Raw genomic sequence first — 24,574 nt, forward strand, 5'->3', positions numbered from 1 at the left:
TTCCAATTCGCAACAGCTGGTGTCGAATTAACACATTTACCAGTGTGCATTTGGAACAGATTAAAATTGCGTGTGGCGTGTGACTGTCTGTGTGCGTTTTCCTATGTGTGTGTGGTAGCAGATGAAGGCCAAAACAAGAGTGTGTTTGTGTGTGGGAGTGTCTGTGTATTAACGCATTGGATCAGGGCAGGGAGAAACGAGAGAGAGAGAGAGAGAGAGAGAGAGAGAGAAAGGGAGAGAAAAAGAGCGAGAGGGAGAGGGAGGGAGAGAGAGATCTACCCAACGGCTTTAGCGGCTGCCCTGGGCCGTCTCTCTAAGCCCTGTTTAGGAGGCTTTGGAGCTCAGATAGAAATAATCCCCCACTCAGACACACATACACACACACACGCTAGGCACACACACACACACACACACAAAATATTAAAAACACACACAAATACAAACACACGGGAACAGTCATAGACAGACACGCAAAAACGCACACTGCAAGCTGAGGCAGACAAACAAGCGCACACACACACACACACACGCACACACATGGCAACAAGCAAAGACAGCACATTCGCCTTGACACGAAGCCAACCACCCGCCTACACACACACACACACACACTCACGCATAAAGCAAAACACACACTAAGACTGTCTGCCGTGCGCTGCTTCCACACGGCAGAGCACAGCGACATCGGCACGGCACCGTGACAAACACTTTACACACTCCAGCACTCAGCAGAGGGGAGGAGAGGAAGGAGGGAGAGATAGAGAAAGAGGGGAGGAAGAGAAGGCGGAGGAGGATATGAGCCATGGGGGAGGGAGTAAGGGAGGTGAGTGAGTAGAGAAAGGGGTGAGATGGAGGGGAGGCTAACAAATTAATAGGAGCTGGAGCTGTATACAGCCAGCGCTGCTGAATGAGGGAGGAGGAGGAGGAAGAGGAGGAGGAGGTGGTGGTGGTGGTGGTGGAGGACGACGACGAGAGAGCAATTCATTCCCGTTTTCTCCTCATTCGCTCTCTGGAGAAAGGCAGAGCGGAGCAGAGCTGAGTGAGTGAGCGAGCAAGCGCTTGTTTGCTCAAGAGAGGGAGAGAGAGAGCGAGGGCTTTGTGTGACGGAGGAAAGGAAAAGTGATGGAGGAAGAGGAGGTTGAGGAGGTGGGGAGCTGACATAAAAAAAACACGGGGGGGTGGTGAGAAAGATGTTCTGGTGTAAAAGGGGGAGAGGGGAAGAGAAAGTGACATTCACGGAAGGAAGGAAGGAAAAAAGTGGGGAGTAAAGTAAAGGGAGGGAAGGAAGAGAGGGCGTTTTGGGGTTAGCACAGGATGCTGTTTGTCATCTTCATCAGCTGACAGCCAGGGCACGGGTGGCGGAGGGGGGTTGAATAGATGGAGAGGTAAAAGAGGAGGAGGAAAGGGTAAGAGGGCGACAGGGGTGGGAGTTGAGGGTGGGATGGTGGGGGGGATGGGCAGTGTTTGAGCGGAGCCTTTGAAAGACGTTGACCCTGTAATTGACCTGTGTCTCCGCCTACATCGCCGTGGCGACAAGCAGAGCCGCCGCAGCTAATCACTTAGTAACCCTGACCTGTCAATCACACTGGTTCAGTGTTGAGGGAGGGGAGGGAAGGGAGGAGGGGAGGGAAGGGAGCAATGGCAAATGAAAGAAAGAGGGAGATGGGGATATGCAGAGAAAGAGAAGAGGGAGGGAGGTAAGGAAAGGAAGTGAAGGAGTAATAACAGCACTGGGGTTATCATTTACTGGACCACTCGCCCCCTCCCACCACTCAGTCGATGAAGCCCAGGTTTTAAAAAAAGCCAATAAAATTCTCTATACCTCCAACACACACACACACTTCCTTCAACGTTTGTGCTGCCAGAGCAAAGCTTCGTGAGAGTTCAGATAAGCAAAATCAAGAGTGAGGAATGGAAAGGAAGAGCTGGGGGAGCAGAGAGAGATGAGATAAGAGAGTAGAGTGAAGCCAACAAGCAAATAAAACAACAGAGCATGAAGTTTATACGTCGTACAGGTGTGTCTCTTTTGTGTGTGTGTTACCTGTTGATGAGGGGAAAGATTGACACCAGCAGGTAAACGGAGGGATACCACTTCAGTGGCTTGACCTCCTCAGCCAAGGAAACCTGGAGAAGAGAAGAGTGACTGCTGACTCCTGTGAGGACATTGAATACACACATTAACGCCGTTGTTTCTCTACATTTCAAACGCACACAGAATCAGTGTCCTAACTGGAAGATCAGTGCGCTGAACCAAACAACAAAAGGCCAATTAAAACCTAATAAAATATTAACCTGCTGATGATACGCAATATCCACACAGTTATGAGAAGAAAGTCGGATTCCAATTAAACTCGAAGCCAGTACTTTGCCTTCATGTGAACGGGATGAATTCAATATCTCATGGACAAGCAGTGAGGCAGGAAGACAGAGAGATGCGGCAGCAGCTAAAAGTCGAGGAGGGGGAGAGCCTGGCGGTGGAGAGCTTTTACAAGCCGTTATCTAATTCCCCGGAGAGGAGGACTCTTGCGTTTGGAAGAGGCTGAGAAGCGCGGCCCCTGGATCGATTTTCTGCGCTGCGCTGCCGCCCCCTTCCCCCCCTCCCAGGCTAGGACGCAGTAGCCGAGCCAGCGCAAAGCCTCTCTTTCTTTTTCTACACACACACACACACACACACACACACACGCACGCACACATACAGACAGCCTGAGCCAGGAGGCAGGCCCACAAGCTCTGGTCTCTACCCCCACAAGCTGGAAATTAATTACTCACCAGAAGACCCTTAGGCATGCAAGCTTTAACACAGGCATTTTAAACAATTCAAATGAATATCACGAGAGCCCCCCAGTGATATTGTATGTCTATATATGTGTGTGTGTGTGTGTGTGTGTGGTGGGTGGGTATTGGATATAAAAGCCCCATTTTCAACGCACAGAGGCTGTTTAGGACCAACCAAAGAGAAGCTGTTCAACGTCATGATCTGTAACACCATGACCCAGAAAAAAACATTAAGACCTATTAGCGTCTATTATTATGGGAAGCTCTGACATCACTGGCCACGTCAAGCTCCTTCTTGACATGGCCATCACAAATTTGTGCGTGCTTTATTATGTGTGTACTGGGACGAGAGAGGAAAATGGCAAAGCCGGGAGCCTGAAAGAGGCAACGTGGAAGACAGACTTGAGATTTACAAGTGAGTGGAGCGTGGACGGTTCCTGAAATTGGGTTTAAAGGAATACACAGAGCCAAGTAATCTCAGATAAAATATAGGTGAGGTGTGGAGTCAGGCATTTGAGGAATTTCTGTTCACAAGAGACAGGATGTGGAATAGCAGGAGGAGGAGGAGGAGGAGGAGGAGGAAGAGACTCTTGTTTTTAATTACAGTCCTCCTGTGTCAGAGGCCCCTGCGCTGCTCGGGAAGCAGAGGGGAATGAAACCGTAACTATGTGCGGCGGGCACAGTGGTCCCAACATTAACAACACACGTTAGATTACAGAGGGTCACGGAAAGCAGCCCATGTCATCTACCACCCACTGCACTCGCCTGCTCTAAAAATAACTGTGTCACGTTTCCCAAATGCACGTTTGCATTTTAATTTAAGGACTTCTTAAGTGTTTTAGGAGTGAAATTTCATTGAAAAATTTTTTTGATGTTTCAGAATTTTTTTTTTCCCACAACACAGAACATGCTCATATTTTCCATCATGACAATCATCTACAGCTGCTAGAATGAGAGTCGTAAGGATTTTATGTGACCTGTGTGATCATGATGAAGTAAAGATCCTTAATCAGCATGTCACAGGTAAATAATGAAGAAGGTAAATTCTAATGTTATCTATTCGATCCAATTTTTTTCCTTTTACACCAACATTGCCAAGAAGCCCTTAAAATGCTCAGCGAAAGAGCATTTTTGAGTATTTACAACTCCATGACAGCCGAGCAAAATCGTTTGCCACAATCTAAATCTAAACTTCTGCTGAGGTTTTTCGTAAGAGTTCTTAAATTTTACAAACGTGTTCAAGAATAACTAAAACTCAAACATACCAGAAATACTTTTTAGCAGCTGGAGAGGTGATCCTTACAAAGCAGGTGTGTGTTTTGTCAAAGCAAAGCGTGACGCTTAAGAGCCCTTGCGAGACGAACCGAACTGTTCTTGTGAGACGAACTGAGCTATTCTTGCAGTGTCCTCATAGATGAGTTCTTCAGAGTATTGGTGGCATGTAAATTAAAAACTGGGTAGACAAATAAGGACACATGGATGCAGAGATAATACTCCACAGGACATTGTTGTGCACGCAGCTACACACATCTGTACAGACAGCCAGTAGACACATCACATTGTGACTCAAGGCAGAGCTTGTGTGGCTCAGTAAACAAACACCCTGGGAAGATAACGAACAAGCAGCTCGCTGTTTGCACAGCCAGCTTTGTTGCTACCCGACAGGACTGAGCTGCTGTGTGTGCAGTTGTGCAAATGTGTTTAAAGGTGTGTGTATACATGTGCATGTTTGTATATGTGTGAGTCCTGACTTAAATACCCTTTACAGGATATCTTCTCACTGACCTGTGCTGCTGCAAGTCTTTGTGTCACTCAAAGGGTGTTTGTGCCTGTGCATGACCACCGACAAATCGCTCAACTAACACACAGATGTGTCACAACCCTGCGACTGACTGATAACTGCCCACTTCACGTCATCGCTCCAGCCTGATTCACACAGTCAGATGCATGAAGATAGAGGGGGTGGGGAGAGAGGAAGCAAGAGAGATATCAAGAATGGCAAAGGTAAGAAGTCACAAGTGTCAGCACAGAGCATGAGAAGTGTGTATGTGCGCATGCACGAGTGTGTGACACGGTAACAGAGAACATGTGAGACACAGAGGGAGGGAGATTTGACAAAGTGAATGGAAATCACGAGAGCCAGCGGTCTTCATACACCCAGCAGGAATTGCTTTCTCTGGTTTACACCTGCTGCCACACACACACACACACACACACACACACACACACACACACACACAGACAGACTCATGAACACATAAGCGAGAGCTGGCTGGCTTGGCAAGCACAATCAGGCAGGCTGTTGTTGTTGTTTTAAAGCATTGCAGCGCGTGCATAAACTCTCATAAATATTCATGTCCATGAACCTGGCTTGCTGCTTTATTCATGCTGGGTATGAGTACAGGAGTGAGGGAGAGAAAGAGAGAGTGAGAGAGAGAGAGAGAGAGAGAGCGGAAGGGAGAAAAAAGAGAAAGAGAGGGCAAAGTGAAAAGCAGATGGAAACGAGGAGAACAACTGGGAAAGAGAAACACGAGGAAACGAGAGTGTGACAAAAACCACTGCTGACTTATTTACACTCTGTGCTACACATCACAATTAGCCCATATGAAGGTGTGTGTAAGCTTGTTGATGCAACACATTTGTGCACACTAACGTCACTGCTGAGGGTTACACCGGTTCAATGTGCAGTAATTACATCTGCCACTTAGGGGCAGCATCTACATAACCTTAACCCTAACCTGCCCTCCACCCTTCACCCCGCGAAGTGGAGGTGTATCCATAGAGCTGTAGAAAGGGAAGAGGTTGAGTAGGTGACTAAAAGCAGCACAGCAACTTTTTCAGGAGTCGAACTGCTATGAAAATTGAAAATTTTAATGATGCAGAATCTCCATGGAGATAACTGACGCACGGACAAGCAAATGTCTAACTGGAGGAGTTAGAATGATAGAGCAAGAAGCTTTCAAACAGTCCAAGAAAAAACATTCTGTCTTAATTATAGCTCAAGCTCTAAAAATACTGAATCCTACTTTTCCTATAATCCAACCAATTGCATCTTTTTGGGAAAACCTTGCTTCCCAAATCATTCACTCCCAGCTGACATTGTGGGACAGGTTTTCCATTTGTAGTATCCAAGTTCATGCCAAGATAATTCTGGCTTATTTTTTCAGACTCTGGAGAGTTCCCTCCAAAGCTCCAGAAGAGTGAGGTTCAAGTTCTGTTCAACCACATTTCAAATCAAAAGAGTTATAGTTGTGCCTGAATAGTTATGTAGCCAATGAAAAACAAAATTTCGAAGCATGCTTCTTTTTTTTTGTCACCACAGTTGGCCATCAACTATGAAGTGGTTGTGGATGGTAGTTTGTGGGCATCACAAAGTGACTCATGTCCCATTAATCATTGTAAAGGTGTGTGGGGTTGCGTGGTGGTGGTGCTATAGCTATAATAAATATATAACTTCCGTTTCCTTATCTGTCCCGTGCTAATTCAGTAAGGTCAGGAACAGATCGGAGAGGCACAGCACTGCAGCTGGATTTAAATACACACATTTATATACATACTCAAGCACACACACTAGAAGAGAGTCAAGAGGTCAAATTTCTCCCTGCTGTGTTTGACACCTACCCAGCATGACCGTAAGAGCTAATCCTGCACACACTCTAATCCTCACGCACCATGTGTATGCGCATATATGTGTGTAAGTGTGAGTGTGTGTGCTGAGAAATGTGATGGTCATACAGGCCATTACCTTTCGTCTCTCCCTCTCCGGGTTGAAGGTTCCCAACCATGACTGCATCTGCTCAGAGAAAACATAGAAAGAAAAGGTCAAGGCAGATACTCTTTAGGAAAAAAAGTATACCCATTTATATCGTTTTTCTGTTTGTTTTTTGCTTCTTCTTTTTTGGTCTAAAAGTTAGAGGCTGTACTGACAAGTTGGAAGAAAGAGCACTGGCTACCACACCACACAAAATGCCTCTACCTTTTCACTATCGCTGGGAAAAAAATGCCTTATTCAGAGCAGAGAACAGAACCTAAGAGGCAAGGAGGAAGCTCTTGGCATCTCACAAAAATGGGGAACTGATCAGCTTCAGTGCACACAATATGACACGAGAAAGAACAAGATAATGGGTATAGAGAAAAGGGAGAAAATTTTTTAAGTGTAAAAGAAAAAGGAAAAAGTGTAGCAAACATGGCAGATCTGAGATCTCCGGAGAGAACGTGGGAATACTTTTCGCTCTTCCTCTGACTCCTCTCCCGAGGGAATGCAGGGAAAATGTCAACAGACACAAGCTGAAACACACGCGCGCATACATGTATGCATACACCCATCCACAAGATAGGGATTTGTGAGGGTGGAACAGAGGTTGGGGGGGGGGGTGTAGATAGCCAGGAGGTTTATGTAACCCAAGATATAACAGACAAATCCCTGGAGGACTTGTGTGAGCTGCTCACGCACACACAAAAAGGCAGCGTGAACGATGTGCACTAACGGCTCTTCCGTTCTGCTATTTATTAACTCAATGTTGCCATGGTTTCTGTGTGCTGACGTGATTGTCATTGTAAATGCATGTGTGACTATGGTGTGTCTGTGCAGTGCAAGAAGAAAAAAAATGGCCACAGCCATTCGGTCATTAGACTGAACTTGTTCCAGAGGAGCCCTTTTGCTTTCTAACGGAGCACCACTATCCATCAAAATCAACAAACACTGATAATAAGTGGCAGTATTATTAGGCTTCAGCCAGGTCTCCAGTGTGCATATCCAGCTTTTGTTGCAATCTTGCTTAAGCCGCAACAAAAAAACAAGCACTTCAGCCAGTTAAGTGCTGAGGCGGGAGGCTTAGGAGGGAAGGAGTGGGCATGTACAAATCGCATCCGTAAAACAAACAACCACACTCTCAGACCTTTCTGTCTGTCCTGATAATGACTCATTAGCTTTCCAATCCCTCTAGTTAGTGAACGCTCACACTGCCACTCAGATTGCGCCCATGTTTTTCGAAATAATCCTGGTGTAAATGACTTGTATTTGGTAAACTAATGCGCTACAGAGTCATTTTCACCCAGCATCCCCCTTTCTCTCTCTCCTCCCCGATCTGAGTGGAGAAACTTCTTCGTCCAACGAACATCCCGCCTCTCTTCACTCAGCCTCTTCTTCTTTATCCCCTTCCTCGTTGCGTCGCCACCTACCCTGCTTTCAAAGCTTTTGAAATTCTTTCAAGTGAGACAGCCTGCAGCTGAAAAAGAGATAAGGCTTGAGCTCTTCATAAATATGATAGAGAAAGCAAAACGGCAAAACGGAGAGAGACTAGGAGGCAGAGAGAAAAAAAGGGGGAAAGGGAAAATGAGAGGGGGATGGAGACCAAGAGATAAATGGAGGTGGAAGGGAAAACGGAAGGACAGTGAAAATGAGAAAGGTGGAAAACAGAATAATAGAGAGAGGAGAGACAGCTGAATACTGTGAGCTGAATGAATTATAAGATGCAGGTTGAAAACCAGCTACATTCATTCATTCTTGTTTTTTTCTTCTATCACATTCATGATAAAGAGCTGCGTGGCATCTTTTCTTTTGCCTTCCCTCCAGCTACCTGCTGTCTGTCTCCACTATTGTCTCTCTACAATCCTGGTATCTGCAGAATCAGTTTCGCTGTCCCATCTTGGCCTCACAAACATCACAATGACACTTCTCTCTTCAGTCTGGTGTGGCTTTAGCCAGATTCTCCCTTCCTCTCCTTTCTGCATTTGCTGAATCAAATCAGAATCCCCTCTACGCATTGTTGTAACGCAAGTCTGGCAGTGCCCTTCCAGTGGCCTAGAACCACACCGTGTGGTGTCATCAGATCAGGGGAATGGCATTCATGTGAACTTGAAGGAATGCTGCCTCTGGCACATTCAACTGTGCCCTTGCAATGGAAAATTACATGCCAGTGTGCAAAGGAAATCAGCTAACTGGTGGCCTGATTAATCAATGCTTTACATATTCTATTGGCTTGTAGAATATTATATCTTGAAATTCCAACTCTAAATAATATCCCAACTTAGAAATAACATATCACACACATTTTATAATTCTACCAACTCTATTTGTGAGAAATTTCAACAATATTCTTCCCAAGTAGAGGAATCTATGAACACTCAAACAACCCTCTCGTAACTATGGCCAGTTTTCCAAACAGTCACAAAGCATCTGAATTCAGTTTGATTACCAGTGTCGGGCTGCTTAGAACACATTAGGAGGTACTCACCCTCTCGTTGGCTACGCAGATGATCCTGGCGTAGCAGCAGATCATCAGAAAGATGAGGCTGAACAGAGGTACATACCATCTGCAAAAAGCACAGACACAAGCAGGTTGTCACAAAACTGTGGGATGTTATAAAAAAGATCAGTCCTGTCATTTAGTTGTTGACACTCGCTTTAGATACTAAGTTAATAAGACCCCCCCTCCCCGTGGGACTGAAATCTAAGAAGGCTGGTTGATTGGATTTTAATAGACGTGGACAAAATGTTTCTGATGTGATGCTGCACCGAAAAATTCTGAGTGACTCTTTACTTTGCTTTACTGTTTAACTGGTAGACACTTGGAAGAATTATCCTAAACAGCAAATTTGCAGTATGTACATAAACAGTACAGTGTGGAACAGACCTGAATCAGCACCTCTGGATTTCACTGCATGTAGTTTCAGTTAGGAGAGAAGCGACAAAGACTGAGAACAAAATGCAATGCCAGGAGAGTCAGCACCTGAAATGCATGGCATTCCTCAATCATGGGAGGCACGGGGGGAATCATATGTCAGGTATTTCTGAGCAGATGAAAGAGAGCGAGACGAGCGAGGGGAAACAGGGCTGATGGCTTTGTTGGAATGGCAGACTTGTGTTATGCAACCTCTTGGGGGGTGATGTAAGCTCCAAGGAGTTTCAGCCTCTCCCTGTAATCACGAAACAGGCCTTTGTCTCCCTTTGATAGACAGGTTCCTGGCCAGCGCTTCTCTGTTCAGCCTCAGTAACTCTGAGCAGTAGAAACCGTTCAACACCCAAGTCCTCCTGAGCACCTGGCACCAAATGCACCTCCGTGATAAGCATAAATGGATTGTGGAGCCAAATAACACTAAGAGTAATTATAGGCTTGATTGTGATCCAGAAGAATAAAAGTCTGACATTTAAAACAGGGAATCTGGGTCTGTCTCTGACCCATAAATAAAGGGACACAGATGAGGTTTCAGAGAAAAATGGATTTGGGAATAAATGCTCAACGCTGCATCAGAAAACTCCATGGCATGTGTGCTAAAAATTGCATCTTTTAGTAGCAACTGAAAAGGCAAATATTAGATGTTTGTCCTAATTTAACTTCGTCCACACTTGACAACCAAGCCTGCGGGTTGGAAGAAACTCGCTTAACGTTATCGAATTAAAGCTTTTATTGGCAGGGGAATCTGAGATGGCGTGTGTTTGTTTCACAGCAGGAAACAGGGAAAAGGGAAAAGGCTGCTTTATACATCACGTCCCTTCACGTCTTGTAAGGAACATCAATATACAAAGAATAGCCTCTTTGAACATGCATGTGAGTGCATGTGTATGTGCGCCTCCACACAGGCTCAATAATGGCATGGGACAATGATGAAAGCGTTTCAGGGGAGACCTGCAAGAGCGTCACCTTGGTGTGATTTAATAACCCGATCTGCGGAATAAACAGCGTCCAATTACGCCAGCGCACGTCCCGTTAATGATGGAGAGACTGGGTGGAGGGATTGGCGGCAAAGGAGAGAGGGAGGGGGAGGGGTGGCCTTTTTAACGATAGCATGGGGGGGGCTGTGAGGAGGAGAGAATGACGGGCGGCAGCTACAAAGTGCTCTAATTAGCATGATAATGATCTGCCATTAGAGTCCGCTGTGCTCTACAGCTGAGCACTACCCGGAGAAAGAACGAGAGGCAGAGGGAGATGGGAGGGAGACAGAGGGAGTGAGAGAGAGAGAAAGATTTGAAGTGGGCAGAGGATGATGAACGTTAAGACAAGAATAGAGGTGAGGATAGAAAGGTGGATGGATGATGGTAGATTGTGGGTCAGGACCAGAAAGAGCAGAAATAAGAAAGAAGCACTGGGTGATTAAAAGACAGGAAGAGGGATAAGGTCATAGTGACAATGAAGAGCAGAAATAAGCTGCAGCCAATAGATCGACTGGGTAAAGACAGAAAGAAAGACAGGTAAATATAATGGGGGCTTCAAGAGCTGGTGGAAGGGACAATAGTGAGGGAAGGTGGAAAGGCTTAAAGAAAGATCATCACAGAGGTGTCTTCGTAAAAATCTGTCAGCCTAAGCCTGGCCTTCTCTCCATAATGCTCTGAAGTGAAAAATTTGTTTGGGGAAGAAAGAAACCTTGGCTGAAGTGCTCAGATGGAGATGACACTACGTGTAGAGACCCATCTGTGGAAGTTAGTGCTCAACAGCAACTTTGACCTACAATACTTACCACTAAGAAAAAGATTGCAATCTACCTGCTCAACCACTTATACAGGGTTAGGACAAGCAGAGAAATAGAGAGGAGACACAAGGAAGGCAGAGCGGGCTGGTTCAGGTGTGTCTCAGTGGACATAAGAATTAAAAGGAAGTATGACTAATAGTCTTCGGGTATCCTTTATTTCTTAGCCAAATGCTAACATCAACATGTTTAATACTAATGGTGTGATGTGTGAGCAGGTATGTCTCTCATCTTTAGCATCGACACAAAAATGTCTTGAGGCCAATGATGCTGTCAAAGAAAAAAAAAAAAAAATGAGGGGAGGCACCAAAATTACTGCAAGCACAATAAACACAAATGTTCGTCCGGTGTGCCATGACAATACCACAACCACGTTGTAAACTTTCTCTCTCTCTCATATGTAACTTATCTTGTTTGGGAATCAATATCCATAGAAGGATTGATTATATTTATATGGTAGGTGATGAGAATTTTAACTGGATTAAACAAAGAAAAAAAAAAAAAAAAAAAAAAAAAACAACTTTGACCTGCTGGTGGCACTAGTGACGAAAAAAAGGTAGACCACCAATATTCCTCTTTGGATATTTTTAATGAATATTTCATGTTAATATGTCGAATCAATAAAATAAAACTCAGAACTGTCACGTGGTGGACAAATGAACCAATGCTCCCATCCCTAGATACGGAGCCATCTGTTTTTCAGTGGGATGTCAGGCCAGAGCTCATGATACATAGCCATGGGGACCTCTAACAGCAGTGACTCAGCTAAGCCTGAGTGCCTCCCAACTGCTGACTCAACCCCGGAAATTGTGCACCTCCGTCACACAGCGCTGTCCTCTGCTTTTCATTCTCCTTCCTCTTTCATCCTCTTTCACACCCTCTACCTCCTCCTCCTGCGAGCCTTCCCGGCCTCTTCTGTCCTGTCTGTGCGCTTCGCTGAACTCTGATGAAGACACACTATGGGGCGTGAGCAGAGACGAGGGCAATTTATTTCTCTGACTCTCCTCTCCTTCCCGTCCCACTATGCCGCCCCCGCTTTCCTTTTCTGGATGAGCATTTTCCCGTTGGTCTAAACTGTACCACGTATATCTCTCCTCCCCCAATTTCCACTACTCACCTTTAAAACTACAGCCTCTGCCCTCTTGTGCCTTTCTCGAGCTGTCAGCAGGGCGTTCGTGTGTTTGAGCGTATGTGTTTTTCTTTGGCGGGTGTTGCCTTGGCCTCTAATCTCTTGTCTGGTTTGATGTAATTAGAGCTAATGAAGATTCCGTGATCCTGTGAGCGGCTCGTCCCCCTGGGCCACGACAGCGTGGAAAACTAGAGAGAGCCGCGGAGCAGAGGAGCACTGATAAAAGAGACACAGGCTCGTTTAGCACAGCTGATAGCTATGTGTTGTTTTGCATGAGTCTGTGTGTGTGTTTGAGCGTGTGTGTCTGAGTCTGTGCGTGCTTATTTGTTTAGAAAGATTGATTCCCTGCTGATGCTGCGAGCAGCAACGTGATTACCTTGGCTCGTAGCAAAGTGTTGCTGTGTGCGTGAGTGAGTGTGTGTGTGTGTGTATATGTGTATGCGTATGTTTAAGTGTCTGCGCTGGGGAATCAGCAGAGCCCTTGCAGACTTAGGGCCAGTTGCAGAAAGCAGTAGACAGGCATAATCCTTCATAGCCGTCCTAAACACTTAAATACACAGTGTAGCAACTCCCCTAAATCTAACAAGGCAGAGGCAGATACAGGCACATCCACGGGTGCACACACACACACACACACACACACACACACACACACATCTTGGCCTTACACCAAGAGGGAAAAAACCCCACAGGCTCCCCTGACATGCAACCCTTCACATTTCCCCGCAGAGACAGCCCTCCCTTAGTGGGGGAAGCTTTGATGGCGGCGCTGAAAGGGTCTACTTACATCCCAAATCTCCAGGCTACGTGATCGCCTGTGATCCAGCTGGGGGAAGAGAGGGAGAGGGAGAGAGAGAGAGAGATGAGGGGGGTTACAAAGGAAAGGGAGAGCGTGAGCGGAAGACAGACTTGTGTGACTGCGCAGGGAAAAAGCTGTAGCTATTAATAAGCCGAGAGTGGAAAGAGAGTCGAGCCTGGAGATTAAGGCTCTGTCCCAATTCTCATTCCACCGCCTCCTCTCCTCGGCCTTTTTCCCTTTTCCTCACCCCCTTAACTACGCTGCAAACAAATAATGCCTTTTCAATTCACCACAAGAACCAGAGTGTGAGAGGGGGCGTTTTACTGTTCAAAGATGTGCTGATAATTGCCAATTTTTATCACATAAAACCTTATGAAGGAAGGAGCCTGTCTGTAGCTGGAAAGAGGCCAGAGCTGAGGCCCTCCTTCAAAGTAAAGACATTGAACAGACAATGCTGACACTGGCTGACAAAACAAAACAAAACAAACAAAAAAAAAAAAGATGCTATAATGGAAAAGTCGGCAGTACTTACCACCATGCTCCTGCGGGGCCGTAGTAACCCTTTATTAGAGGTAAAGAGGCCATGACCAGGGGCACCCCCCACGCCATCAGATGGTACAACCTGATAAAAGGCAGATTTATTTCATCATGAGCACCTAAACCAGGGAACTTTGCCACTGAGAAAACACCTGTGACTAAATCAATTATTTTCTTCTTCAGTTCATCTCTCTGTTGGCACTCACATCAGGGTCATTTTTCAGGTGCACACAAATGCCTATATAGTCAGACTGCCAATTACTCATGGTAATATAAAACATAATTGCCCTCAATGTTGTAGAAAAGATGATTTGCAGGGGATATGTCTGTATCAAAACTACACACAGAATCCAAATCCAAACACAGGCAGACGGCATTCACTCATTCATTAGTCAGACTGCTTCTTTACTTAAGGTCATGTGGAGAGGCTGGTGTGCTGGAGTCAATCCCAGCTGGTGCTGAGTGGGACAAGATACATTCTAGACCTGTCACCAGTCTATAACAGGGCTGACGGCTATGTGCACTGGAGAGGTATATGCACGCTTTTGCAAAGAAATGAAAGGATCAGCCATGGCCAACGCAGAAGTTTGAAAAATCTCGATAAGATTGCTATGCGTGTACGTGTGTGTGTGTGTGTGTGTGTGTGTGTGTCTCTGATAGATGAGGTGTGTGCTCCAGTGTCTTGGGCGTCGGTGTGGGCGTCGATACTTTATAGAGCGCACAGTGTCGTCTGGTCAATAGAGTGGAAGTCCTGCCCTGACTTGTTCCAAGTGCGGTCAATCGAGCGATGGCAACACAGCTGACACACACTCAATCCCTCTTGAGTTGTGCACCACACACACTTTCACACTCTATTTCACTGGGGCACATTGCATCCCCCACCCGCTGCCCCAATCTGCAGGAGAGCAGTGTGTGTGTGTGTGTGTGTGTGTGTGGGAGGTGGTGAAGAAAGAGAGATGGCTGGAGGTTTATATAGAACAGAATAGTCGGTGGGAAAGAGATATAGGGAATATATAGATCCAAGGAGAGAGAGAGAGCGCGTATTTTAATTGAACATAAAAGCGAGTATGAGAGGAAGGAAATCAAGGAAGAGAGGAGAGAGAGAGAGAGAGAGGAGAGAAAGGAAATGGTGGAAGCGCTAAAAAAGAGCAGTCGCGCAAGTCAACGAGGAAAGGAGCGAAAAAGAAAGCAAGGGAGAGCGTGTGAGAAAGACACACACACACACACACACACAGTGAGAGCGAGTCTGGTGGGAGGAGGGATACAAATGGTGAAATCAGTGCTTCCAGTTCGTGGCGTGACGACTGGTGCATGGAGGGGGGCTTGTCAGGAAATCAATGTCGAGAGCTCACAGACCTACAGACGCACACCGGCACACACGCACAAATGCACACACACACACTGCAGCACATATCCCACACACGCACAGCGCTTCGAGAGGGAGATGACGAGGTCCGGAGCTGCGCGCAACATGGGCTTAATGAGGCACAGCAGGACTCTGTGCTCTGTGCTCTGTATTCCACACCTGCACACACACACACGCGCATCCAGACACACGCACATCCAAGCTCTCCACCCCCCACACCACTTCTTTTTTTTCCCCCCCACCCTCCACCGTCAGATTTGCCACAATCTCTTTGCCCTCAGCGCACAACAGAGTCACTTTGCCTGAATCGGTCCTTCAAACACACATAGACATACATGCACATACACGCACTGAACACACTTTCCATCCTCTCTTGCATCTACTTCAATCAGTCTTAGATCATCCAGTCTCCGTTCTCCATCTCCTATGGCGATTTGTTCATTCATAAACCATTACACTGTGCCGTCACTGTGTGTGTGTGTGTGTGTGTGTGTGTGTGAGTGAGAGAGAGAGAGAGAGAGAGAGAGAGAGAGAGAGAGAGCAAAAAAGGGTGGGAGATTGGGCTCCGGGGCTGAGGGGTAATTGTGCATGCATGCAAAGCCACATATCCGCCTGCCTAAACACATGCAGCTTATCTATGTGTAGTCAATACGCGACAGCCCCCCGATGCCTTGTCTTCGTTTCACTCCAACCTATTAAGTGCCGTAGATTTTTTCCCCTACATGTCATGTGTGACCAGCCACAAAAATACAGACATATCCACCTCCTATCTTATTCTCTCCAGTAGTATAAGAGGTGTGCCACTGATAAGACTCCAAAGTGAACTGATATTAGTCCCCGAGCCTGCCCCCTTCTTTGCATCCATAAAGCCATCTTCCTCAGAGTTATAGCACCATTATATCGTCTGCCTTATTGCTAATCAATGCAGGGAAACTCCCATGGGTAGAGTGGTGGGGGGATGGCATCTCCCTTTTCCCGCCCATCTCCTCACACACATATGGTTAGGAGCGTACAAAACTAAGCGCATCTGCAGAACTTGACTTGGCAAACAGAGGTGCTGCTAACTTGTTAAATCTGCCCCCCTTTTTCCACCCACAGGGTGGCTACATTTTTTTTTTTTAGATTGTGTGTTTGTGTCACAAAGCTCCGTGCTAGGCATGGAAAATGAGAAAATAGCTCACGCACACGAGCAAATTCACACTTTGTGGAGAGTGCTCATGGGAGTTTGAGCGACAGAAACACAGAGCTGCAAAGCGTGAAGATGGGTGCGCACGCACACACACACCGAAACACACGCTGAACGGCTGACACCCACTCCCTTTTCAATTAGAGCGTCGGCTGGCTGGAACAGAAAAGGAGGAGGAGAAGGAGGAGGAGGAGGATGGGGAAGAAGGAGGGGGACTGTCAATGCTCTGCAGGGAGACACATGCTCTGGCAGACCAAACACATTGCGCACACATATAAACACACATGCGGAGCGAAACGGCCACAACAAAACAAGAGACAAATATGCATTCAAAAGAAGACCTGTAGGACAACAAAGAGGCAGAGGGGGACTTGTATGTGCATATGAGGGACGATCGGTTTCGGCAGAGTCTAAATAATTTGTTGATTAGAGGATTGGCAGAAGAAATCAGCATGTAGTGATTAATTCATTAATTATTGATTAAACATTTAAGTAATTAAGAAAAGAAAAATGTCTGCCATTCTTTGATTTCAGCAGCTCCATTGAGATCTAATGCTATTATCAGTCTTAACACTGCAAATTGAATAACGTTCCATTCTGGACACTGAGTTGGACCAGAACACCACATTTGAAGATGTTGCTCTGAGCTCTTTGAATTCGAGCTGATCCGCTTCAACTTTTACTGACATTTTATCAAACATCATTCATTGAAAATCCAGAAAAAAGTATTAGAAAATGAACCAACTCATGATGACTGTGATTGTTATTCACACCATTAAGTCTCCTACTCACATTTTATATCCGTTGGTGTTTATTTCTCGGACCAGGTTAAGGTACAGGTTCAAAGTGATGAGGCAAACCCAGGCCAAGGCACTCCAGTCTGCAGAGACACACACATAGACAGACAGACAGATAGACAACAAGGTCAAATTACAACACTGGCCTCCACCACATGCACCTGCAAACGCAGGACAGTGTGTGTGTGTGTGTGTGTGTGTGTGTGTGTGTGTGTGTACGAGAACGAGCCTGAATGTGCCCCAATTTTTGATAAATGAAGGCCCATTCTGCAGTAATATGAGGGAAACCTGTGGCTTAGGGTGATGGATGAGAGGGGGGTGCTCAGAGAGGGATAATGATGAACTGTGGAAAAGCAGAGGGAGATAACGCCGGAGAGGGGGCGAGGAGAGGAAGAAAAGAGGACGAGAGTGAGGTGCAGGGATGCGGGGGAGTGGAGGCAAATGGAGTGGACTAGATCCCAGAGTCTGAAGAGACAGAAAAGAAAAGAATAAATGAAGAATGGGAGAGGATGGCGCAGTCAGCAGAGGGTAAAAAATGAATGTATTTTACAGAGACAAGGAAGAGCGTCTACGGAGCTCAGTTGGCTTTTTCTGCCCTCGTATTCAGTCCTTGTCCTGCGTGTGTGTGTGTGTGTGTGTGTGTGTGTGTGTGTGTGTGTGTGTCTGTGTTTCTGTTGAAACGACAGGCAATGCCAGTCATCACAATGATGGATTCTCTAAGCCACGTACTCAACTTACTGAGTTTCACACAACACACCACCCACATACACAAACATACAAAACACACACACACACGCTCTTCTAACACTCGGGAAACCTTTAGGAACAGCATGCAGTGACTAAGAAAGAAGGAGGCTGGCTGTCTGTGTCATTATCACAATAAATCACTGTCACTGTGATAGCGAACCCATCTTACATAACCAGGCAGCAGCCGAAGCTTCGCTCAAAACTTGAAAACACCACCTGTCCTGTGGCTGCCCCTGCTACAATCTTCCTCCATTTCAAACACATTTCATAAAATTTTATTGGTTGGAGTTAAAAGCAGAGCTGTGCTATGCAGCTCCCACTAGACCTGCGCTTCGCAACAGAACAAAGTGCCTGTTCAGCCGGTGTTTATGTACAGCCGTTTGTCCTCAGCATGAGGATCCTCATGATAAACCGAGGTGACACGCACAAACCCTGCAGCACTAACTCACTGCCCATTACCCTCTGCCCGTGTATGTGCGTTTGGTGTGTGTGTGTGTTATGTGTGTCTGTCCGCAAGATAAAAACACAGAGGGAAACAAGCTTGGTAAAGTGTTGTATTAACAGCTAGTCCTAACTAAGAATCTGCATGCTAATCAAGGCTAAAGGAGCTGTAATTGCAGCAAATGCCAGCAAGGCAAATAAAAGCAAGGATTTTCAATGCAAAACGATTCCTGCCTCATCAGTGCAAACCCAAAAAAGCTCTATTTCCCTCAGATTAAGTGTCTATACATGGCCCCGATTAACTGAAATGAAATGCTGGATTTCTGTGCTGTCATTGGAGGAAAATCATCTCCTCATAGTGCAAACAGTGATGAAACACTAAGGCATCTGGCTTGAGGGTAGTTCTGTGAATGGTTGCAACGGGCCAGTAGCAACATAGCACAGTGCTTGGCTCCCATGTGTTACACCTTTGTTGTGGGTGTGTCAATACTGCTAAACCATGAACGATTTTAACCATTGTATTACCAGACTTGACAGCTACGGTGTGAATAAAAAATAAGCATAAAACATAAATATTAATTTTGAGAATATCTGGATAGGTCAAGTGCATTGACCAGTCAAAGACAACGGCATCTATACTAACAAAAGTGTTTCAGCATCGTAATCAGACACATGCCATGCAATTCGATTCAGTGTTAAATTCAATTAAATTTTAAACCTATGCTTTTAGTAAAACTACTTTTTACCAAAAGCAGTGATTCAACAATTACTTATTGAAAAACAAAATTTTTCCACCTTTAAAGCTCACTGAAAACAGCTTCGCCTTATATTTCCCCAAAAGCTCTTGGTGAAAGATGGTGTTATAAGCTGGAGCAATCAGTGTCGAGACACATTTTGTTCTCAGGCCAAAAAAACGAACTGACAAAGCAATATTATTTTCCACTATGATATATGAGCTCTTCAACAGATGTCTTTGTTGGATCTTTGCTCTTTCTTTGCTGGCTTACTCAATTCTCTCGTGCAAAGTGTGCCAGTGAGCAATTAATTAAGTTTTGTCTTACCAAAGTAAGTTAGCCACCAGGCCTGGAAGTCACAAAGCGATCCCTCTGGATGAGAGTCACCCTGGGGAAAGCAGGAAGAAGAGCATTTTTACCAACCACCAAAAAAAAAAAAAAAAAAAGCCACAATGTGTGTCTTGTCTGTTTTAGTGAAACCGACAACAGAAACTCACCATGACATATGCTACGCTGTCGAAAAAGGCAGCTACAGTCAGGCTGAGAATCATCTTCTGTACAGAGAAAATGAGGGGAAGACAGGAAAATGGAAAACATCCAGGGCAAAAATGCCAAGCATTTATATTGACTTAGAGAGAAGGGCAAATTATAGATCAAATGACCACTGATGTGGCTGACAGGCTGGCATACGACATCCCTGGTGACAACTCTGTGAAAATATCACAGAGGAGGGTGTCTCTTTAATTCCTTCTATACAAACTGAACTCAATAGGTTTTTTATGAAGTAAATCAATAATCTGTATGCTAGAGAATTTTAAGAGGGCATTTGCTATGCATGGCACCTGTCAGTCTTAACCTGACTGTGTCCAGAGGTGGTTACAAACTGTGTCTGTGCTGGGTACAGAAACAAATCTGAATGAACACTCACACAGTCATGCAGCCTTCTATCAAGTTGTCCGCAATGACCCGGACAAGGCCATAGGTGCAGGGCAAAGGAGGGAGGAAGAGAAGGAGGAAAAGGAATAGAAGCGTAGAAGAGGGCCAGCGAGCACTAAAGATTATTGACAGAAAGATAACCTTTGTGGGGAGATGACGCTTAGCAGAAGGTTTATGTGGTGCAAGAGGTGGAGGAAGAGCAGTACAAGGTGAGAGCACAAAGCGGCTCATGGTCCGGAGATAACTGAATCCATCAGATCCCCACGTTGTTGTCATTCACATTTAATGTAGCACTGATAAACCTGACAAAGGTGTTGGTCTGGCTTCAACCACAAAGACTTCACAAACTGTACACTCAAGCCAACACCATGAACAAAATATTATGATTTTAGGAAAATTCATTCCCAGGAAAGGAGAAAGAATTGCATGAAATAAAATATTACTTCAAGTCTGAAGTATAATTCATCATATTTCCAGTGGCAATGAAGCATACAGGAATTTAAGTACCTGAGCCAAAGAGTGATATCTGCGGAGCACCCAGATCACAAACAGCATGAAGAGGCTGAGAAGAGAGGAGGGAGAAAATAATCAGATGTTTATTTGCTAATTGCAGGGGCAAAATTCTGTGCAGGACAAGGCGCTTTCTGCTGATGTACTGTCTAACTGAATATAAATACACAATGACAACTCTAGCACTAATTGCTGCAGGCTCTCTTAACTTTACTCCTCTACTAACTCCTGATATTTTTAAGCTTGTAGAAAGATCACCGACCATAAAGCCAATGTCTGCTGAGAGTGAAACTAATGAAATTTGGCCAACGAACTGCTAGAGAACATATTAAACTGAATCCCTACCAAAAACACAACATTTATTTCAACAGTCAAATGTCTTCAAGATGCCATTTGACTGTTGAAAAAAATGGGAAAATCTACTTCTTTGCAGCTATGAGGAAACATTTTGTAAAAGGCTATTAATGTACTAATCTATTTTGGACACCTTTGTCAAATTGTTGCTCAGTCATCTGCATAGATCAGTAAATATGAACTGGCTGTATGGTCCGTAGCTCTGGACTTTACAAACATTTGACATGCAAGGTGTGGCCAGTACAAAATCAAAAACAAACCACAGAGGTGAGTCAACAGACCACTTAGTATGATAAGATTTATAAAGGCAGCATTCATTACAGGGTTATTGTAAAGGGACACATTAGTTTGGACAAGTTAATATTATAGTTAACTGATGGGACACATCACCATCTGTTACACAAAAAGCTCTCTTGACAGATGTTATCTTTAACTAATGTTGACCTGCCCTTGTAACAGTTGTACTCAGAAGAATTATAGGTAGAACGTAGTACGGTTCACAATATATCAGCGTATGCTTATTTATACGTTGCTGTGATATGAAATAAAAGTCAGTCAAAGACAATGTGCAATTTAAGAAAGAAATAACTTGGGGAAGCATTTACCATCCCGCCAAGGAGAAGGTCCCTGTGGCTCGTTTTACTGTTAAAATCACCACCTGCAAAACCAGAAACAAACCATTACCATACGGAATAAAAACAGCATATCAAGGTTGACTTATGAATGCGTCTGAGTAATGTTTTGTTGTCAGCGCCGTACTGTCAGTTGTATAATCACGAGTTAAGAAATTAGTGGTTTGACAAGACTGCCACTTGTTCAAATGTGTAATTTGTATGCTTTCATACATAGTGTTAGGCTTATGTGCAGATGGTGAATGTATGAGAAAATAAAATTTCCATACATTTTAGGTAACATGAGCACCAACAACTTAAACATTTGGTATGCAGAGACACCTTAAATATCTTAGGTGTTGAAAAATGTCACCCGCGTGTGCATTTGACCCATTTTAGCACATTCAAAAACACAGTGCTGTTAAATGACAGCTGAACGGAATGAAATACAGACAGGCAGATGTGTTAACAGGGCTGGAACCTGACGCTCAACATATTTTGTGCAAAACTGCTTTCAACCTCACACAGATCTGAGAGCTGCCCAGAGAGAAACAAGAAAAGAATGAAGGAATGAAAAGAATGAACATGTAGTCAGTTTCACAGAAGATGAAGAAGGCCTTGCATGCAAAACAGAACAAGTTGTGTCCACATTATCAGCTGTACGACACCCAGCTCTGACTTTTCACACAGATCATACACCTGAATCGTCAAATGAGTCACGACAAGGAACATCCTTTGATTGGTCTGAATGACCTCACCCTCCAATCACATCTGCACATATATGGCCATGTCATGTGCGGCCCGATATACAGTGACATCTGCTACAAAAAAAATCATTATTATCATGTTGTTGGAGGTGGATTTTAAATTCTACAAAGTACGTTGTTTTTGCAGTATTATAAAATTTCTGAGTACCGTGTCCAGGAAGAAAAGATCTGATTTACTAAGAGGTATATTCTACTGGCATTTTCCTATGAGGCCTTTCACCACTTTATTACTGATTTAATTACATTTAAATGATTGCTCCCAACATGGAGCTAAAGGGACGTTAAAAAGGCTCAAAAGTATTCACACTTCATTATAAAAGTGTTTCATAAATAGTACATTAATAATTTGGAGTTTTGAAAAGTTTAATATGGTGATTTTGAAATGGGGCTTTCTTCACGGGTCACGCCACACAAACATCTTTTATTTGAATTTGCCACGAAATACCCGTCATAATATCCAAAAAATATATAAGATGCCATCAAATTACTTGTAAAAAATAATCCTCACCATTAAAAAACTGGAATTAGGAAATGTTTCCACTGGCACAGCACAAAAATGATGTGAATGATTGGTTCGTCAATTCAAAATGTTCGTCATTATTTTTTGTTACTCTGTTCTCCAAAGCAAAGAAATGCGCAGGCCCATTTATCACGGAATATTTAGCAATATTGAAATGTACCAACCAAAAACCATCCATCCACCCATATACCACTTATCTGTGCAGGGTCATGCAGAGGGCTGGAGCTGATCACAGCTGACAAGTATAAGGTCAAAGTTTTAACCATTGCACCCTCTAAACTCCTGCAACACAAGGAAGAGTAAATATAGCTAACAATCAAATTGTAGCTAAATTGGTTTTGGAAAATTCAGTACACACTTACGAACATGAATCACGAATCTAAATTTAAATCTGCAACAAGTGTTGTTGAGGGGAAAAAGAAAAGAGGAAGTTGGATGTTCAGTCATGTCAGCAAAACTACAAGTTTAGAGGCATTATTCCTCTTGTTATTTGTGTTATTATGCGCCAGTATTTTGTCTACAATCCTGCGTGTATAGGATATATGGTTATAAGATATAACAGATCAATGTACTCAGACTTTGTCCTAAATTTTCACTAAAGTGTGATGAGAAACTCAAACTAGTATAGCTGACTACATCCATGCAGGCCATGTGTATCTAGGTTAGTCTGACAGTGTGCAGAACATTGATCAATTACTTGCAATTATAAGCAACTGCTTGTCAGTATACAAAAGTTTTGAGCCCTAGGTGAGACAACATTACTGCAGCATTCTTCCTGCGATATAGTTAGACCAAGAGAATACCTAAGGACAGCTTTAAAGCCAAAAGTTGCTGGCACAAACAGATACCTTCTCACATTAACACATTCACTGCAGCAGAGACAGCATTGGTTCTGTCTTCAATTTGCCCAATACACATCAGCATTGATTCAGCAACAAGGTGGAATTGATTTAAATAGGTTATGCCCTAACTGAGTTATAATAAAATATATAAAATATAAGTCTATATTATATATATATATATATATATATATATATATATACTATACTAGTTTCTTAATAACTTCTTACACATCCACTAGGTGTAAACTCCACTATTTATTTATTTTGCATGATCAATCTTTTGAGTGAGCACTATTTTGTGTTGTTGCATTTGAATGAACTACACTGCACAACTGCCTAGTTTGTGCAGACTAAATAGCAGGATCAACTTCCACTACAATGTAATAAAGAAAAAAAAAGTAATGCTTCCCATTACATTTTGCTGTGATTTTGTCCAAAGCGATTTGGTGATCTCCAAAAGCTAGACTCTGTCATAAAGTGTGCACCACACCCAAAGGAAGTAAACAGTAATTAAACATACCAAGATCTACAGTGCAAGTGCTAAGGTTTTTTTTTTTTTTTTTTTTACCACTTGTGTTGGGTTTTGTACTATTGCTACTATTCATTGTCTTCATCTGTATTTTCATAGTCACCATCTGAGTTGGATTAACAGGTTCACACGTATCACTTAAATACAAATGACTGAAGCGATAACAAGCAATTATATTATTGCTGATCATGACTGCTAATCATATGATTGCCACTGAATGGGGTAGGTGTGTTGGAAACCTTTACAGAATGTGCTGCTGCAATTGATTTGTCACAAATGTGTCCCATTTAATGTGTTCCAAATTTTTATGGTGTCATTTGTTCTGAATTGTGCTGCACAATGTTTCCACTGTTTCTACACTCCCTAGCCATGTTGGACATAAAAAATTACCAATGAATTTTCCTCGGACCACAAGTGGTTTGGATTCATGGATGAATCAAACTACATAAAAAGCTGTTTTAATTTCAGGGACTGTCTTCATTAGATTGAGGTCTAAAGTCAATCATTCGATCCTTTAGTGTCGACAAA

General features: G+C 44.0%; 1 protein-coding gene across 2 annotated transcripts in view; it reads right to left on the bottom strand.

The window, feature by feature from the left end:
- LOC115035220 (cyclic AMP receptor-like protein A) overlaps positions 1-24,574 on the bottom strand; it is a 44,553-nt gene that overhangs the window by 19,078 nt on the left and 901 nt on the right. For both annotated transcript variants that reach the window (XM_029492944.1, XM_029492943.1), the window contains exons 2-11: positions 21,383-21,435; positions 20,421-20,475; positions 19,475-19,531; positions 19,305-19,365; positions 17,051-17,138; positions 13,702-13,791; positions 13,158-13,196; positions 9,012-9,090; positions 6,521-6,568; positions 2,042-2,124 (exon numbers count right to left, since the gene is read on the bottom strand). In XM_029492944.1, coding sequence (XP_029348804.1) covers positions 2,042-2,124; positions 6,521-6,568; positions 9,012-9,090; positions 13,158-13,196; positions 13,702-13,791; positions 17,051-17,138; positions 19,305-19,365; positions 19,475-19,531; positions 20,421-20,475; positions 21,383-21,435 — 653 coding nt within the window. The remainder of the gene's footprint in view (positions 1-2,041; positions 2,125-6,520; positions 6,569-9,011; positions 9,091-13,157; positions 13,197-13,701; positions 13,792-17,050; positions 17,139-19,304; positions 19,366-19,474; positions 19,532-20,420; positions 20,476-21,382; positions 21,436-24,574) is intronic.

This window comes from Echeneis naucrates, chromosome 21 (assembly GCF_900963305.1).
Source record: "Echeneis naucrates chromosome 21, fEcheNa1.1, whole genome shotgun sequence".
Classification (NCBI taxonomy): domain Eukaryota; kingdom Metazoa; phylum Chordata; class Actinopteri; order Carangiformes; family Echeneidae; genus Echeneis; species Echeneis naucrates.